This window comes from Myotis brandtii, unplaced genomic scaffold (genome assembly GCF_000412655.1).
Source record: "Myotis brandtii unplaced genomic scaffold, ASM41265v1 scaffold1105, whole genome shotgun sequence".
In the NCBI taxonomy this organism is placed as follows: Eukaryota; Metazoa; Chordata; class Mammalia; order Chiroptera; family Vespertilionidae; genus Myotis; species Myotis brandtii.
The window spans coordinates 671,657-690,538 of record NW_005353770.1 but is presented as its reverse complement, the minus strand read 5'-3'; the positions used below and the strand labels follow the sequence as shown (position 1 = coordinate 690,538).

Sequence of the window (18,882 nt, the reverse complement as noted above, 5' to 3'; positions counted from 1 at the left end):
ATATATATATATATACTTAACTCTGTAATAGCTTTTAAATCAATAGCTTTTCTATGCAATATGCTGGTAGTGTATTATAATTAGGAAGATCAGTCACGTGGGATATGTGGCGGCACCCACATTTTGGAGATAATAAATCCTGTTTCTTTTTTAAAAGTAAATTTATTGGGGTAGCATTGGTTAATAACATTATATAAGTTTCAGGTATACAGTTTTATAATACATCATCTGTTTATTGCATTGTGTGCTCACCACCCAATGTCTAGTCTCTACATGGGGCCTAACTTAGAGTGCTCATGGATGTGGCCCTCAGTCAAGACCAGCTACTCAACATACTAATTCAGGACTAAGATGCTGTCCTTAGATCTTCCCAATGTGGTTTTGATAAGTTAGGGTTAGAGAAATCCAAACTGCTAGACTGTGGGACATAGTTGGGAAGAAGTAGCCAGGTGACAGTCAACTTGACAAATTAATTTAAAGGTAGATATTGTTACTTAGGTTTATGGTGATTTTGGACTAAAATAAATTTCTCCAGGTCAGTCTGAAAAAGATGTGAATGGAAGCAAATGGACAGTTACCACCTTTCATACCACACCCCGCATGCCAACTTATTTAGCTGCATTTGTCATATGTGACTATGACCATGTCAACAGAACTGAAAGGGGCAAAGAGGTGAGTAAGGAAGTGTCTCCAGGTAAGGGTATCTTTGTACGGGCTGCAGAGTGTTCATCCACTCTCTCTGCATCTGGGAGCATGGCTACACATCCCATCGTCCCCTCCTGGTACTCACTCCAACTTTTTCCAAGTCCTTTACAAGCTCTTAGTGTGGCTTTGAGGAATGAAACATAATCCCCGCTATAGCTCTGTGGAGGGGTTTCCATGGAAGGCTACACACTAAGTCCACTCAAGGCAAGTTCAAAGCCCCCTCTTTTCAGGCTGTTGCTGCCTTTCAAAGGACAAGGGAGAACAGGGAGAACTGACATACTAGCGCCTTGAAGCTCAGGTTTACCTGTTGTTTACCTCCCTATAACTCAGCCTTGAAGCTGGGTGATACTCAGTGTGGCACGAGCATGACCCAGCTGGGAACAGTGCTGTGGCTGAGATGAAACGTGCAGGTTAAATACCATCCTTGCTGAGAAGCAGGGCTGTTGGCTTCCTCAGCTCTGCAGCTCATAACACTTCCCCAGATTTGTATAAAATAGGTGCTCTGTCCTGAAATACCTAGTTTTCTCCCAATGATATCCTCATTACATAATAATCCTTGCGGAAAGTACCCAATACGTTGTATACTGGTTCACTCTCTATGCTAGAGTATGGAGGCAAGTAAGGCCACTGCTGTAGTCCTGGTTCTTTCTGGTCAGACTGACTTCATTGGGCTGAGAAAGATTCGGCCTTACAGCTGGCTGAGGCTCTCTCTTGGGCTCGTACTTTGTCTCCTACTTGTGGAGACAAGGAAGCTGAAGATGAGCCAAGTCTGTCATCAGGGGGAGAATCACTCATAGTTACTCCTTTTGCACTCCTAACTAATGATGAATTGGAAATGCCGTGCTGGATGCAAACAGCGGCTCGTTATCTCCCTCAGCTCTTGGCTCCAGCCTGATTTTCTGGATTGAATAATCACTGGTAAATCCTTGATGTTCACAGATATAACATTGGCCACGTCAAACCTTCATGACATCTATATTCATCAATATACTCAGGCACGATTTGAAAGCACACGCTTTGTGTCTGACATGAAGGAGTGGGCTCCAGAGCACATGAGTGACCCAAAGCGCTCTGTCAGCATCCACATCTCAAGTGGCTTGTTGCTCTCAATGCTACTGCACAGCAAACAAGTCTCAGAAAAGCATCAAATCTGTTCCTTAATGAAAGATTCCCCCTAAAAGAAAGCCAGCTGCCATAGAAGCAAAGAGGAAATGCCTAAGAAAGTAATGTTGTCAGCCAGAAAGTTGAAATTTGGGATGAGTTTATCAGTGGAATGTTGCATTTGGCTAAGGCTCAGTGCTACAATGAAGGGGTCCTGTATACTCTACAGGAGAACTAGAATGTACCCTTGGAATAACGCCAAGATTGTATAAAAATTACTCATCAAGTAGGAGAAAACTTAGTGAAATTGAAAATGTGATTAATGTGTGGCATGAGGATAAATATAGGAAACACAGAATTAAGGTTGGAGATAACACATTTTAAGTAGAATTTAGCACACATGGGTATGCGCAAAGACATTCCTCCCTCTTAGATACTGAGGTTGGCTGTGTATCAGGAGGGCCACACAAGAACACATTGGTGGACTAGCTATGGTTTTGAAAGAACTTTATGGCTACATCTCCAAGTGCTCCTTGCTGCTCTACCGGGGCCACTCACCCCTCGCACCCAGATAGAAATCTCCATTATTTGCCTGCCTCTTGGCTTATGGAATGGTAGTTGATGGGAGGAGCTTTATAGACTAAAAATTAACATAGAGACTTTAATTGTTATTGCCATTATTTTCCAAATAATTAAATGAATTAAAATGCATTCATTATCTTGAATGTGGGGAGAGGAGATTGTTCTTTTCACTCAGTAGTGTGCGCTTTGGGTTAGTAGTCTTTCTGTTGATGCAAAAGTTAGAACTAGAGTTGGGGAGGGTAAGTTTATTGTAGAAGTAGGGCTGAGTCCTGGGCCCATTTTCTCAAGGGTAATGAGACCTCGGCAGGAAGGGGAAGGTTGGAAGGAGTCAGGGGATCAGTGCAGAAGGCTTCAAAAGCAGGTGGTTACATGCTGTGAAAGGGGAGCATTCCTGAAGATCTCACATAAGTCAAAATGTGCGTGCTTCAAGACACATTTTTCTAGCAGAAATTAGAGCAAAGTGAAGTGAATGTGTTCTTGAAGGGCAGTAATTTGCAAATATTGTTATGCTGTTTTTCATTTACTTAGCATTTTCCCTAATGTTTTGCAGAGAGATCTTTCTCAAATTAACTGTACTCACATCAGGACAATTATTTTAATTTCCTCTGCTTTTCGTTTCAGGGTTATTGAGTTTCATACATGTTCTTTAACATTAACACTAGCAACTCCATTAAAAAGTGCTTAGATGGCATTGTTTTGGGGTATAAAATAATTTCATATTAAAATAATAATGAATGTTAAAACAACAGTAGTCACCAAAATTATGCAAAAAAATTCCAAGTGCCCAAACAACATGGTTACATTAAACTAATAAAACATGGCAGGGATTTCTTTTTACCTACTATATATATAAACAGAATATAATTTACTTGCTTCAACAACTATAAAATCATAAAACTTTTGATGAACTCTTTAAAATCAGGGAAATTAACCGTATTCTAAGTTTTGAAAGTAAGATGGGACTATTAATGTTTTCATTAACAAACCATTTTAAGTTGGCACGATTCAAATTTGTTTAATGTGTACCATACTGTATAACCCTCACTAACCACACAATTCTTTTTTGGGACATTGGAAATATGTCTAGAACCAGGAAATAAGGGCCCAAGGTGCCCATTTACTCTCTAACATAGAAGCTACATTTTCCATGGGGGTAGGCACAGATTGTTTTGGGGTGACAATAGTTATACATGTTATTGCAAAAGACTGAAATAACACACTTTTGGGGGGAGCCACTGTTCACAACTCAGAGAAGAGCCTTCTGGGCTTTTCTCAGCGTGCATAAGCATTTAAATGTTTTGTTATATAGCTTCTTGTGAAACAGTGTGACTTTGGCTCTAGAGTCTAGAGCAGTGGTTCTCAACCTTCCTAATGCTGCAACCCTTTAATACAGTTCCTCATGTTGTGGTGACCCCCAACCATAAAATTATTTTCATTGCTACTTCATAACTGTAATTTTGCTATTGTTATGAATCATAATGTAAATATCTGATATGCAGGATGTATTTAGGCCACCCCTGTGAAAGGGTCGTTCGACTGCCAAAGGGGTCGCGACCCACAGGTTGAGAACCACTGGTCTAGAGTATCAGGGAATTGGAGCAAGCAGGCTGCCACTTTCCAATACTGCTTTTTCTCATCATTGCTCAATTGTTTTTATTTAGATACGCATCTGGGCTCGGAAAGACGCCATTGCAAATGGAAATGCAGACTTTGCTTTGAACATCACAGGCCCCATCTTCTCTTTTCTGGAAGATTTATTTAATATTAGTTACCCTCTTCCAAAAACAGGTGAGTCATCTGCCCTTCCAATGCAGTTATTTTCCTTTTATGGGGCCCTGGGATGAGATTGTATCCAGATGAGCCTCCAAGGACCCACTGTCACCATTTAGCTGCTATTTTGGGGTTAGTTTCATCCCCTCCTGAAAACATGAAGGCCTGTCTGCGCTTCCTTCATGTGGTGCCCTGTGCCCAGCAGGTTTTCAAGGAGCTCTCAGGCTTTGGATCCCTCGCTAGCAGCCTCACATCATCCAGACCCTGTCTTCTCTCTTGCATCCAGTACTTTTCTCTCATAATGCAAGTGTGCAATGCAATGCTCTGGATTCTTTTAGCAGGCCTGCGTGAGTCACTCAGTTCCCTTTAGTAAGGTTTTGTTGGTTTAAAAAAATATTCTTTAGTTTTGAGTCATTGGATTAGGATTTAAGAGTCCCATCTGTGAATTTTTGCTATATAAAATTGGAATCATGTGTGAATATAATATGATTCTTGAGGAAATATGTAAACATTTTGTCTCTCATACATCTATACAGTATGTCCTTAAAGAGCCACTCAGCTTAGAAAGTTGTTCAATGTTTTTATTTTTCTCTCTAGAGTGAGGGTATCATGTAAATGTTTTTTGTTTCTTTGTCATGCATTGGTGGTGGGATGGGAGTGGGTGAAGGAAAGGGAAGGTTAGAAGAATGGGGAACTTAGTCTAAGGCAACTAAGTTTGATCCAAGATAATAGAGCATTATCTGTGGAGGCTATGAAATGACCTGGGTACACACTTTACTACACACTATCAACTTCAACCTTGTATAAGGCCAACTTAAATTATTGAATTTAGCACAGCATAGAACATTCACTGGACAGATGTAGCACAGATTGTACGAATGAGATTTCTTCTAGTAGCAAAAGAAAATTTAAAAAACTTTTATTGTTCTTCTACTTACAAAAGTAATAAATGATAACACTGTAGAAAATTTGGAAAAATAGGGGAAAGCACACACACATAAAACAGAAAAAAATCTCCTGCAATGCTGCCACACAGGTATAACCATGGCCGACATTTGGGTATATCCCAGTGCCTGCCAGTCTGGATCTCTGTTTTTCTCTGTTTGCTTCTTTGTTTTTTAACAAAATGTATCGACATGATCCAGATAACTAAATATTCTTTTTTATTGTATTTAAAATATGTTTATTATTGATTTCAGAGAGAGAAAGGGAGAAGGAGTGAGAGATAGAAACATTAACTATGAGGAGTGTCATGGATTGGGTGTCTCCTGCATGTCCCCTGCTGGGGATCGAGCCCACAACCCTGGCATATACACTGCCTGGAAATCAAACTGTGACCTCCTGGTTCATGGGTCAATGCTCAACCACTGAGCCACACCAGCCAGGCTATTATTTATTGTCATTTTAAAGACATAGAATACCTACATATTCAACTTGACAAACTACTTTATTTACTCCTCAGTGGTTGAATATTTGGACTGCTTCTACCACTTTGGGGGGACTACTTTCAGGACACTACAGAAAATCCTTGTAAGAAAATGTTTACAAATATATGGGATATTTGCCTTAGTATAGATTCCAAAAGTTGAATGATTTAGTCAAAAGGTAGGAACATTTCTAAAGATTATGAAGCATTTTGCTGGATTGCTTCCGAAAGACACCTCACCAGCAGGCCATGTGCCAGTTTTCCTATAACTAATTATTAATACTAATGCTAACCAGTACTAATTAGTAAGCTTCTCATACATTTAAAAGACTAAGTTATACCATTATTTTAATCTTTGTTTTTGATAAGTAAAGAAGTTGAACATTTTAGTAAGATTTTTGGCTGTTTGAATTATTTCTTTAGTGAATTATTCACATATTTTTTAAATTTGTCAGAATTATTTACTAAAAATATATTGTCTAGTTGTGATATATACTTTTCCCAGTTTGTGGTTTGCCTTTCAAATTTGTTTATGGTGTCTTTTAGTGAACTAAATGTTTAATTTTAAATAGACTTTATTTTTTAGAGACTTCCTATATACCATATGTAGATTTTTTAGACTGGCTTCCTTTACTTAGTGATATACATTTATGATTTCTCCATGACTTCCCATAGCTTGATAGATCATTTCTTTTTATAATTGAATAATACAATATTGTATGGATGTCCAACAGTTTGTTTATCCATTGGCCTTTGAAGGACATCTTGGTTGCTTTTCATTTTGGGCAATTACGAATAAAGAGGCAATAAACATGTGTGTGCAAGTTTTTGTATGGGCATAAATCTTCAACTAGGGGGGTAAATACCTAGAAGCTCAGTTGCTAGACTGTATGATCAGCCTATATTTAGCTTTATCAGAAATCACCAAACTTTCTTCCAAAGTGACTGTACCATTTTGCATACTCACCAGCAATAATGAGAGTTTCTGTTGTTCCAAATCTTCTCCAACATTTGGTGGTGTGTTTTGGATTTTAGCCATCCTAATAGGTGTGTAGTGGTATCTCGTTGTTTTTGTTTTATTATTGTTTTAATTTGCAATTTCCTAATGACATATGACATAGAGCTTCTTTTCATATGCTTATTTTTCATTGGTATATATTCTTTTATGTTTTAAAATACATTTTATTGATTTTTTACAGAGAGGAAGGGAGAGGGATAGAGAGTTAGAAACATGGATGAGAGGGAAATATTGATGAGCTGCCTCCCGCCCACCCCCAACTGGGTATGTGCCCGCAACCAAGGTACATGCCCTTGACCGGAATCAAACCTGGGACCCTTGAGTCTGCAGGCCGATGCTCTATCCACTGAGCCAAACCGGTTAAGGCAGGTATATATTATTTGTGGCATGTCTGTTTTGATCTTTTGCCAAATTTATAAAGTTACTTATTTGCTTATTGTTGACCTTTAAGAGATCTTTGTATATTTTGGATACAAGTCCTTCATTAAAAGTATTTGGTTTTTATATAATAAAAACAATTTATTTTCTGGCTTCTGTCTTTAGTATTTGTCTTTAAAGTCTACTCTCAGATTATACATATTTACTTGAATTTTTTCAGTATTTATATGATTTAACTTTGAGATATTTATAACTGGAAATCTCAAATTTTTTGAAAGAATGATTCTATTGTTTCCTCCATTGAATTCCATTCAGATATGATTGCCTTGCCTACTTTTGACAACCGTGCAATGGAAAATTGGGGATTACTGATATTTGATGAGTCATTATTGTTGCTGAAACCAGATGAGCAACTAACAGAAAAAAAGACGGTGATCTCTCACATTGTCTCCCACGAGATTGGGCATCAGGCACGTGGTAGAATGTTTTCTCTTATTTCACATGAAGATGTTTCCCAGCTGCTCTACCAAAAATAGCAAAAAACAAAGTAAAAAAAGAAAAACAACAACACCTGCCATACACCAAATTTTAAAAAGTTTATTCAAAAAATGGGACAATGAGAGCCCTGGCCAGTATGGGTCAGTTGGTTGGATTGCAGCCTATCCCTGGTAGTGGGCATGAGAAGGCATTCAATCGATGTCTCACTCTCATATAGATGTTTCTCTCTCCCTTTTCCTTCCCCTCTTTCTATAAAAGGAAATATTTAAAAAATAAAATGGGAGCCATGGCCAGTGTGGTTCAGTTGGTTGAATGTCTTCTCATGCAGCTAGAGGTTGCAGGTTTGATCCCCAGTAGAGGTACATGTCTGGGTTGTGGGCTCAATCCCCAGTAGGACGCATGCAGGAGACAGCTGATCAATGTTTCTCTCTCCTTCTCTCCCTTCTGCCCTCTCCAATATATATATAATGAGAAAAACAAGGGAGGCTCTATGTAATCACATCCCGAGTAGATCTGAACAGTTGTTGATGGATCACAGTGATGAGACCTTACAGTCCATTGGAGGATTAGCTATTTACATCCAAGGATTAACTTGCTCTAAAAAGTTCCCTTCAGGAAAAATAAGCCAAGCAGAGCTATGATTATTTGTTTTCATGCCATCTCAAAGTAAGGTACATCATAAAAGTTTACGGAAAGATATCCACATTTCATCAGTAGATTGTTACAAGCTCTTTTTTGGGGCGGGGGGTGGGAAAAGAGAGGTTAAAGGAATATATACAATATATTAGTGTCAATGAGATGAGTGATAATTAATCCTCGAGCTGCATCCCCAAAACTGGTGTAAACAAAGTTCATTACATTAGAACTATATACTTTCATGTTGTGGTTGGAGAAGTTTAGTTTGATGGAAATTTGGTTTGATGGAAATTTTCATATGCCCCTTTTGACCTTGACTTCATTAATACAAGCCAGTCAAGAAAGAAATAACTAAACTATGAAATTATTTTGTTACATAGATTTATAAGAAATTTTGGGAAAGTGATTTACTGGGTTTGAATAACAAACACCCTGTTTGTTATTCAACACACACTTCCACAAGTTTTGATCAGTCACCCAAGGTGTCATTTTTTATTATATCCTAAGTGACACATTGTTTTGGAATACAGGCTAACTCTTAGCACATCACAGCTGTTCTAATAATTTGGTTAAATACTAGGGTGTGGATTTGTTGGTCTTGGAAATTATTGTGTTTTTCTTTCCTGATTCTATTCATCATCTGTTTGACACTTTCTATTAAGCTCAAATAGAAAATAATGATAGCGGTACCATTTTGCAGAACATGATTACTTGAGTGATTTGTACATGGCACAGATCAAATCATATTTTTAGAACATAATAACTGCTTACAGCCAAATCCTGCTGTAGTTTATTTAGAGTATAAGATACTATAATTAGTAGGTATTATGTGACATTTAGTACTTCTGCTTTATTTAACTTATGGGCAAAGTGGACAGTTTAAGAAATGCTACTCTGGCTTTCATTATTTTTGAACATCACATTAAAACAAAAATTGCTTTCAATCTTTGAATGTGAAATAATTATTTCAGGGAAATGAGCGCATGACTAATATTTCTTCATGTTAAAACAACATGTTTTTGGATTCCTGTTTTATTGATAGCAAATAAAGTTTGTCTTTGATTCTACATTTATTTAACATGCAATTTCAAGAAATATTACCTAAATTAAATTTAAGAAAACTCTTTTCTTTTCCATCTTCAAAAGTGGTTTGGAAACTTGGTTACCATGAGTTGGTGGAACAATATCTGGCTCAATGAAGGATTTGCATCTCATTTTGAGTTTGGAGTAGTTAATTACTTCAATCCTAAACTCTCAGGAGTAAGTATGTCTGTCAAATTTATTTGTAATTTTTTCTCCTAATTATAAGAGTAATGCATAGTTATTGATGAAAATGTGTAAAATATAATTAATACTACATTATCTGTAATACCAGAGATGATCAGTGTTATCTTTTTAATGTATTTTCTTTTTCCAGGCTTATTTATTGTAAATATTCATAAAAGTGGGAATTACACAGAAATGTATAATGCCTTTTTTAACTTCAAATGATATCAAAAGCATTTCCACAAATCATTAATTATTTTTTAAAACAAGGTTTCTAAAGGTTGCCTAACATGTTATTATATAACCTTATAAGGTATATGTGTATAATCTTTTCCTGTTATTTGATTTTAGGTTATTTTCACTTATTCCTACCTAACCTAAATTTTAAAGCAGTTGTAATCAGAGGTCTATGACTTTAATGATAAGTGATATGCTATATTATATACTTAAAATAGTACATATAATTTCACATATAATATAGTTGATATATAATCTATATAATAAAAGCCTAAGCGACCATTATATTGGAACGACCAGAATGACCGGTCGCTATGATGAGCACTGACCACCAGGGGGCAGATGCTCAACGCAAGAGCTGCCCCCTGGTGGTCAGTGTGCTCCCACAGGGGGAGCGTCACTCAGCCAGAAGCTGGGCTTATGGCTGGCAAGTGCAGCAGCGGTGGCGGGAGTCTCTCCCGCCTCCGTGGCAGCACTAAGGAGCAGTAAGTCAAGTGATAAGGAGCAAGCAAGCAGGCGGTAAGGAGCGAGGGATCCTGGATTGTGAGGGTGGACATCCCCCAAGGGGTCGTGGACATCTAGAGGATGCAGGCCGGTGCATGAATTTTGTGCACCGGGCCTCTAGTATATTATATAGCTGATGTTTATATGTTATAGCTCATATTATTTTGCTGTTTTGAGTAACTAGTAATATGAAAAAAAGGATAAATTTATGGATATGTGATTCTGATGATTTCAACTCTATATTTTTGATAATTTATTTAGAGTAATTAGGTAGTGCTTTCAGAATGTCATGATAAAGCTAAATTGACTTTATTTTACTTAGATGTTTATGTGTTTAAATTTAATATCATCCTTTGACACAGACCTCACCCCTTTATAACAAACCAGAGGCCCTTTCTTCCCTTCTGGTCCTGCCTCCAGCCACCTCTCTGATGCTTAGGGCAGCTCTTCCTGCTGCTCTCTGCCAGCCTCTCCCTCATCTCCCCTCCCAAGTGGTTCCCAGGCTGGATTCTTGGCCTCTTGTCCTCTCCCCATCCCCACTCATTCAAAGAGTGTATTGTTATTTGAAACGTTGATCTCCACTGGCCAGCTCCTCCTTACAGGCTAAATTTCTTCACTTTGAAGGAGTTTGTAAGACTATATTGGTAATAAAATTTGCCTTCTTTTATGAAAGGGTGGTGATGATACATAGATAATGTTTGGTTTTTGTTGGTTAAAAAGATGGTAGTGCCCTAGCTGGTTTGGCTCAGTGGATGGAGCGTTGGCCTGCAGACTAAAGGGTCCCGGGTTCAATTATGGTCAAGGGCACATGCTGAGATTGCGGACTCGATCCCCAGTAGGGGGCGTGCAGGAGGCAGCCAATCAATGATTCTCTCTCCTCATTGATGTTTCTATCTCTCTCTCCCCTCTCCCTTCCTCTCTGAAATCAATAAAAAAATATATTTTTTAAAAAGATGGTAGAATAAAAAGTTGACAAGCCTGTCTTAGCCCTACAGACTTAAAAAAAACTTTTTTGCATCTGTTTATGAAATCATGGTTTTTGGGAAACACTGATATAGCAACCTCTGAATGTCCCAGTTCCATGCACCTACTCTCCCCTTTTCAGATATCGTATAAAATGTCCACAACCCTCAGTCCAGCTGCTCTGTGGTGCCTCTGTTCTTTCTCCCGTGGATTGGACATTATTATATAGTTCAGCAGAAAGAAGTATCAAAAGGTTAACTGACTTTCCCAGTTCATTTTCCTGATTGGGACAGAACTGTGATTATAACCCAGTTGTCTGGATCTAGTCTAATGACTAGGGTAAAGATGAGAGTGACAACAGTAATATGGTCTTTGCCATTAACTGAGCACTTTGGACTTAAGTGCCAGGTACTGTGAATTCTATACACACATCATCTTAATCCTCAAAACAATCATCTGAGTGTAGTTGTTATTTTTTCTATTTTATAGTTAAGGAAACAGGCATGGAAGCATTAAGTGCACTGTGCAAGGTTTCAGAGTTATTAAATATCAAAGGTGAGATGCAATTCCAAATTCTTTGACTGCAAAGCCCATACCTTTAACCACCGTGCTCTGCAGAGAAAGCACCTGGGAGTGTTCTTGCTCTCAAGGAGCTAGTGTGTGTGTGTGTGTGTGTGTGTGTGTGTGTGTGTTTATATGACTCTTTTCATATATATAAACTTTATATACATGTAGTAAATCTTAGTTTTCTTCAAAAGCCCTATCCATATACTCTAAACCTCTATGCTTAGAGTCAATAAAGAAGTTCCATTCCCCAAAATAATTAGATTTACTCTCTATGTTCTTTTTAAATTTTATTTTCAATAACAGTTTACATGCAACATTATTTTTATTAATTTCAGATGTGCAGCATAGTGGTTATACAGTCATATACTTTACAAAGTGTTCTCTCCCAATTTTCTCAGTTCCCACCTGGTACCATATATAGTTACAATATTATTACAATACTCGAGGCTCAGTGCACAAAATTCGTGCACTCAGGCGGGGGTTGGGGGGTCCTCAGCCTGGCCTGCACCCTCTCGCAGTCTGGGAGCCCTTGGAGGATGTCCAACTGCCGAGTTAGGCCCACTTTCCGTCAGTCAGACAGCCTGAGCACTGCCCAGCTTCTGGCTGAGCGCATTGACCACCAGGGGGCAGCTCCTGTGTTGAGTGTCTACCGCCTGGTGGTCAGTGTGTATCATAGCAACTGGTCATTCTGCCGTTCAGTCGATTTGCATATTAGCCTTTTTTTTATTAGTGTAGATTATTGACTCTATTCCCTATGCTGCGCTTTGCATCCCTGTGACTGTCTTGTAACTACCAATTTGTGCTTCTTAATCCCTTCACCTTTTTCACTCAGCCCTCCAACTCCATCCCCTGTGGCAAACATCAGTCTGTTCTCTGTTTCTATAAAACTGTTTCAGTTTTGCTCATTAGTTTATTTTGTCGCTTAGATTCCACATATAAGTGAAACCATCTGGTATTAGTCTTTCTCTGACTTACTTATTTCACTTAGTATAATACCCTCTAGGTTCATCTATGTTGTCAGATGGTAAGATATCATTCTTTTTTATGACCTGGTAATATTCCATTGTGTATATGTACCACTTGTCTATTGATGGACACTTGGGTTGCTTCCATATCTTGACTATTGCAATAAACATAGGGATACATATATTCCTTTAAATTAGTATTTTGGGTTTTTTTTGGATATATTCCCAGAAGTGGAATTGCTGGGTCATAAGGCAGTTCCATTTTTAATTTTTTTTAAAATCCTCCATAATATTTTGCATAGTGGCTGCACCAATTTACATTCTCACCAAAATGCACAAGGTTTCCCTTTTCTCCACATCCTCACCAATACTTGTTGTTTGTTGATTTACTGATGATAGCCATTCTGACAGGTGTGGGGTGGTATCTCATTGTGGTTTTAATTTGCATTTCTTTGATGATTAGTGTTGTTGAGCATCTTTACATATGTCTATTAGCTATCTGTATACCCTCTTTGGTGAAATGTCTACTCAGGTTTTCTGCCCATTTTTTAAATTTTACCCTGTTCTTAATTAAATAGAATATATTAACATTAATCAGTACCTCTTAATGCAACTAAAATGGCTAAGGTATTGTCATATCTGGGAAACTTGATGAAAACATATTACTGGTGTTTTTGAAACTTAGATGGTAAGATTAGCTCTTTTTGTATCATTTAGTTATTTTTTTCATCATTGGTTCTTAATTACTCTTTTCTGAGTCTACATTTCTCAATTATTGTGCAGCAGAGTGAATACAATCCTTGCTAGAAGAGCATCAGATCCCGGCACTTTAGAAAATTAGCATAAGCTTTGAAAAAAAATTTTTTTAAGCTTAAGGCCTTATTTCAATAACCTTTGAGAGATCATGGACTTTTATCTAGTCATTAGATTGAAATTGAGAAGGAAAATCAGAAAACCATATGCAAATGCAGAACTCTTGAGTATTAAATTAATAAAACCTATACTTAATGAATAAGATCAGACTTATGTAGATGTCGTCCCTAAATTTTTGTGACTCAAAGTGTGATTCTCAAATTAGCAATGTCAGCGGCATCTGGTTAAAATATAGGCCCCACCCCAGACCAACCGAATTAGAAGATGAGTTTGACAAAATCCCCAGGTGATCTTTATTGACATTAAAGATTGTCTTTATTGGTATGCATTGCCCTAAATGATAGGCTTTCTCAGAGTTTGATAAGAGCCTAATCAATGGTATTAATAAATCTAAAAATACTGTGCTAATGGGAGAGTGATGATTGGAACATAGGCTAATGGAAGTGGGACAGAATTTGAAAGTTTATCTGACACTGTCCAGGGGTGAGAGTCAACATGGGGACCCCCAAAAGAGGCTTCATGTGGATTATCAGGGGCTCTCCAGGGTATGCTATTCCTGCAACTTCTCCATTGTTCCTTCTTTGGCTCATCCACCCCATGCACCTCTTGGCTATACTTTGGTTATCCTTTCAGCTTTTCTTCAGAAAGAAATGGCCCTTGTCATGGGTCAGAGAGATTTAGTCTTTTATAGAGTTCTGTACTTCTTATCAAAATGTAACAAATTGCCTTCTTATAATGTATGAGTTATATATAAACTGTTATATCTAATCTGTTATTTCCAATTACAAATTATTATATCAGCATTCTTTTGAATTTATAAATATGGCATGCTTGTGGTTTATGAATGCCCATGAAAGAGATACTGATTGATCTTAAGGGTTTGCTATTAGTAATTAGATTAATATTAGATTTTAATAATTCTCTATAAAATTCTAGAGGATTAAAACCACCAAGAGATGCCCTAACCGGTTTGGCTCAGTGGATAGAGCATCAGCCTGCGGACTCAAGGGTCCCAGGTTCGATTCTGGTCAAGGGCATGTACCTTGGTTGCGGGCACATCCCCAGTAGGGAGTGTGCAGGAGGCAGCTGATCGATGCTTCTCACTCATCGATGTTTCTAACCTGAAGAAGCCTGCCAACCCTTTTGTTTTTGTTCAAAAACAAAACCACCAGCCTTCGTTAGTTTGGCTCAATGAATAGAGCATGGGCCTGCGGACTGAAGGGTCCTGGGTTCGATTACGGTCAAGGGCACATGCCCGGGTTACAGGCTCGATGCCCAGTAGGGGGCATGCAGGAGGCAGCCAATCAATGATTCTTTCTCATCATTGATGTTTCTATCTCTCTCTCCCTCTCCTTCATCTCTGAAATCAATAAAAAAAAATATTTTTTAAAAAAACCCCCAAAGATATTTTTCCCCCCCCCCCCCCAACCCAGGAACCTCCTTAGGAAAAAGGTATATGGAGCTCTTGTAATTGATTTTTTAAAAATTGAAATAAAGAAAGACACTAAATGGGAAGGAAAGTATCCTAGAATTTTATTACTCACGGAATTCTTGCTTATTTGGCATATTGTAGCTCACAGAGCACTTCTCAATTATTGTTTTTCCCTTCTTCAATGTCAGTTTTTGAAAGTATTTTGGGAACATTGAACTTTGTGTTTCTGTGACACCTCAGAACTTAATGTGGCTCAATCGTTTCCTTTTAGAATGAAGTGTTTTTTTCTAACCTTTTACATGATGTTCTCAGAGAAGATCACTCCCTGGTGTCACGAGCTGTATCCATGAAGGTGGAAAATTTCACAGAAATTAATGAAATAAGTGAGCTCTTTGACATATTTACTTACAATAAGGTAAAATCAGTCATATATTTCCTTTTGTTCTGAACTCTTGCAGAAAGTTGCATAAAATAGATTCCAAGGTTCATAAGCTAATATGCTATTGTACAACTTTTGATACAAATAACCCTAATTTTATTCAGTAGATAGATTTCAGAAAATGTGGTTAAATCAATTATTATCTGGTAAATATTAATCAAGCACATCTTAGGTGCTCAGTACCATCTACCATTATGAATAGACTTAGACACTTAGACCTCGACACTTCTATTTGGTACAAATTTATTTTTGCCATATATATATAAATTTAAAACATTTTGTGTACCCTGAACTTTCTATATGTAGGGCATTAGTTCACCTTGTACCTATTAATTAGTGACAGTCTACTATTTTATTAAAATATTTTAGAATAACTGAAGTTATTCAACTAAAGTGCACAATGCAGTCAGGAGCACAGCCCAGCATAATGCTTGTTGAAATGGAATGTGTCAGTATTTAGATATTGAATTTTGTTCAAATCATGGACAACTTCTTATGTCTTAGGGAGCGTCTATGGTCCGGATGCTTTCTAGTTTCCTGAGTGAGAATTTATTTATCAGCGCACTTAAGGTAAGTTTACAAAATGTTACTTGGAAGGCAATAAATGTAAATTGCTTTAGGATGTGATTTATTCTAACCTTAACTTTTCTATTTTTACAGTCATATTTGGAGACATTTTCTTACTCGAATGCTAAGCAAGATGATCTCTGGAGGCATTTTCAAATGGTATTGGCCTACTTCCTGACATGTTTTTGCTGAGTTGTTCTGTATGATAGAATTCAACAAGATGGGGCAGCCAGGCTTATATGGCAATGCCACAGGAAAACAGTTTTACCCTTAAGTCGGGCTGTTTCTTTAGTCTCCAATACTGTATTCCCAGTGCCCAGAACAGAGCCTGCACATATTAGGTCTAAAAATATATGTTTAGTGAGTGAATGAATGAATAAACTAAGGAACCATTCAGGTATAGAGTTGAAGGGAGTTCTGAATTTGGCCCGGTATATCACCCACTGGGAATTACTATATGGAATAGCTATGTCGTTTCTTTTAGGAGATTGCTACCTCAAAAGATTTTGAAGATAAATATCTGCTTTTCTGATGTTTTTTTAAAAACAGGCCATAGATGACCAGAATAAAATTGTTTTGCCAGCAACAGTAAAAAGTATAATGGACAGTTGGACCTACCAGAGTGGTTTTCCAGTTATCACCTTAAATGTATCTACTGGCGTCATGAAACAGGAGCCATTTTATCTTGGAAAGGTTAAAAATCAGACTCTTCCAACCCACAAGTAGGTAGATTTGCTCCTCTGTCTTTCCCTTCCTTGGGTTGAGTTCTGATCAAATGGAAACCAGCCTGTGGGTGAGGAAGCATGACCCCTGCTGGCTACACCTTTTTGCAGAGTGACTCTGGGATGGTGACTTAGGACTCCGTGTAGGACGTTCCTGAGGTGCTAGGGTAAGGGAGAGCTCCTGATGTCCTGAGCCAGGCCACAGACCTGCTTTTAAGGTTTCAAGGCAATGCCTCTCCTCAACACCATTGACCAAAGCTTTGGGTGTTATGTATTTCTTTTTTGTCCTTCAGACAGAAATAACAAATTACTCAGGATTCTGGGTGACAGGCAATACGCTAGAGCCATAGATAACCTCATGCTAGTTAAGAGAAAAGGATATCGTGTTGCAAGGTCATCTTCTTTTCTCTAGAAACAGTACTGAATGGTAACTATGTCTGAGGAATAGTTTTGTGTATGAACACACATGCATGTCTATGTGTATTTGTACCCCTTCCTATAGCATTAGAATTATGGGCTTTCAATACTGTTAGACCTGGGTTCAAATAGGAACTCCACCAAACTTCAAATCTTAGGTAAGTCTTATTTAAAATCTCTGAGTTTTAATTGACTTATCTATAAAATAAACATAATAACAGGTATCCCAGTAGATTGTTGTAAAAATGAAATAATGAGTATAAAGTGGCTTAGTATTCATCATTTTCTCGTTCCCTTCTATTTCTTAATTTGTTAGATAATTTTTAACTGTTTTTCATAAAATTTTGATCCTCACATCTCATTGTAGTATTGCCACAAATGAGTAATTAATTTTCAAATACCACCACCAAAATTTTCAGGTCCTCCTACTCTTTCTTTAAAACCCCAGGGGAGAGGAACAAGAGACCTAAAGATTTCTTCTCACTGTGATATACTGTGTCTTTTGAGAAGAGTTATGCCTTAGTCATCAGGTAAAACAGAGACCCTCAGTTTAATGCCTTTGAGAATCCAGACTTGTGAGTATTTGAGCAGATTGAAAAATATTGCCCAAATTCCAAGTAGCATGTCCATCCCTTCAGGTGACTAATGTCCTCCTTGTGGTCAGCTACTTCATCCAGGTCATGTCCACAAACACGGAAAGAATGCTGGCCTTCAGGAAATATGAATGATCTGGCTGACTCATGCTGAACATTTTTCAGATGGGGAGAAAGCTTGATGCAGAAAAGTATTTTGAAATATTTGCCAAGTTTTTCTTCTTAAATTTCTCTTTACCTCTCTTGGCAAGTATGGATTTGGGTCTGTCTGCAGCATTTGAACAACCTCTGAACAGGCCAGGTGGCTATCATTTATTATAAACAGGCCTTTAACAAGATAGTCCTAGAAGCTACCTTAAGTTTTAAGAAGTCAGTCTATAACAGTGGTTCTCAACCTTCTGGCCCTTTAAATACAGTTCCTCATGTTTCGACCCAACCATAAAATTATTTTCGTTGTTACTTCATAACTGTAATGTTGCTACTGTTATGAATCATAATGTAAATATCTAATATGCAGGATGGTCTTAGGTGACCCCTGTGAAAGGGTCGTTGGACCACCAAAGGGGTCGCAACCCACAGGTTGAGAACCACTGATCTATAAGATACAACAAGAGAGAGTAAACAAACAACTAAAGCCAAACTGGCTTGTAAAATCAATAGTGAATAATAAGAAGCCAAGTCCTACATATCCAGAGGGAATGACCAATTTCTGTCTGTTATTTTATCATCTCATTTAACATTGGCTCAGTGCTTATATTCTTATGTGTGAAAATTAACTGAATTTAAAATTTTTTCTAAGTGACACATGGATTGTACCTGTTCTTTGGATGAAAAATGGAACTACACAATCTTTAGTCTGGCTAGATAAAAGCAGCAGTAAGTAACAAATTTTTTAAATATCTTCACATATATACATGCATATATATACTATAAAGGATAAAATTTGAAATATTTAGCTTTTGAAAAGCTATCCTGTTTAAAACTAAAGTATGATATCATTCTTGTTGAACATAGAGATTTAAAGAAAAGTTTCTTTTTTTTGTTGTTGTTGTAGATTTTTTTTATTAAATCTTTATTGTTCAGATTACATTTGTTCCTCTTTTTTTTCCCCCCCCATAACTCCCCTCCTTCCAGTTCCCGCCCCACCCTCCGCCCTCACTCCCCACCCACTGTCCTCATCCATAGGTGCACGATTTTTGTCCAGTCTCTTCCCGCATCTCCCA

At 37.6% G+C, this 18,882-nt stretch overlaps 1 protein-coding gene across 1 annotated transcript in view; it reads left to right on the top strand.

Moving 5' to 3' along the window:
- LVRN (laeverin) overlaps positions 1–18,882 on the top strand; it is a 56,689-nt gene that overhangs the window by 14,935 nt on the left and 22,872 nt on the right. The window contains exons 3-11 of the mRNA XM_014544195.1: positions 536–672; positions 4,050–4,176; positions 7,296–7,450; positions 9,261–9,374; positions 15,193–15,336; positions 15,865–15,930; positions 16,021–16,086; positions 16,477–16,649; positions 18,459–18,535. Of these exons, the coding sequence (XP_014399681.1) occupies positions 536–672; positions 4,050–4,176; positions 7,296–7,450; positions 9,261–9,374; positions 15,193–15,336; positions 15,865–15,930; positions 16,021–16,086; positions 16,477–16,649; positions 18,459–18,535 (1,059 nt within the window). The remainder of the gene's footprint in view (positions 1–535; positions 673–4,049; positions 4,177–7,295; positions 7,451–9,260; positions 9,375–15,192; positions 15,337–15,864; positions 15,931–16,020; positions 16,087–16,476; positions 16,650–18,458; positions 18,536–18,882) is intronic.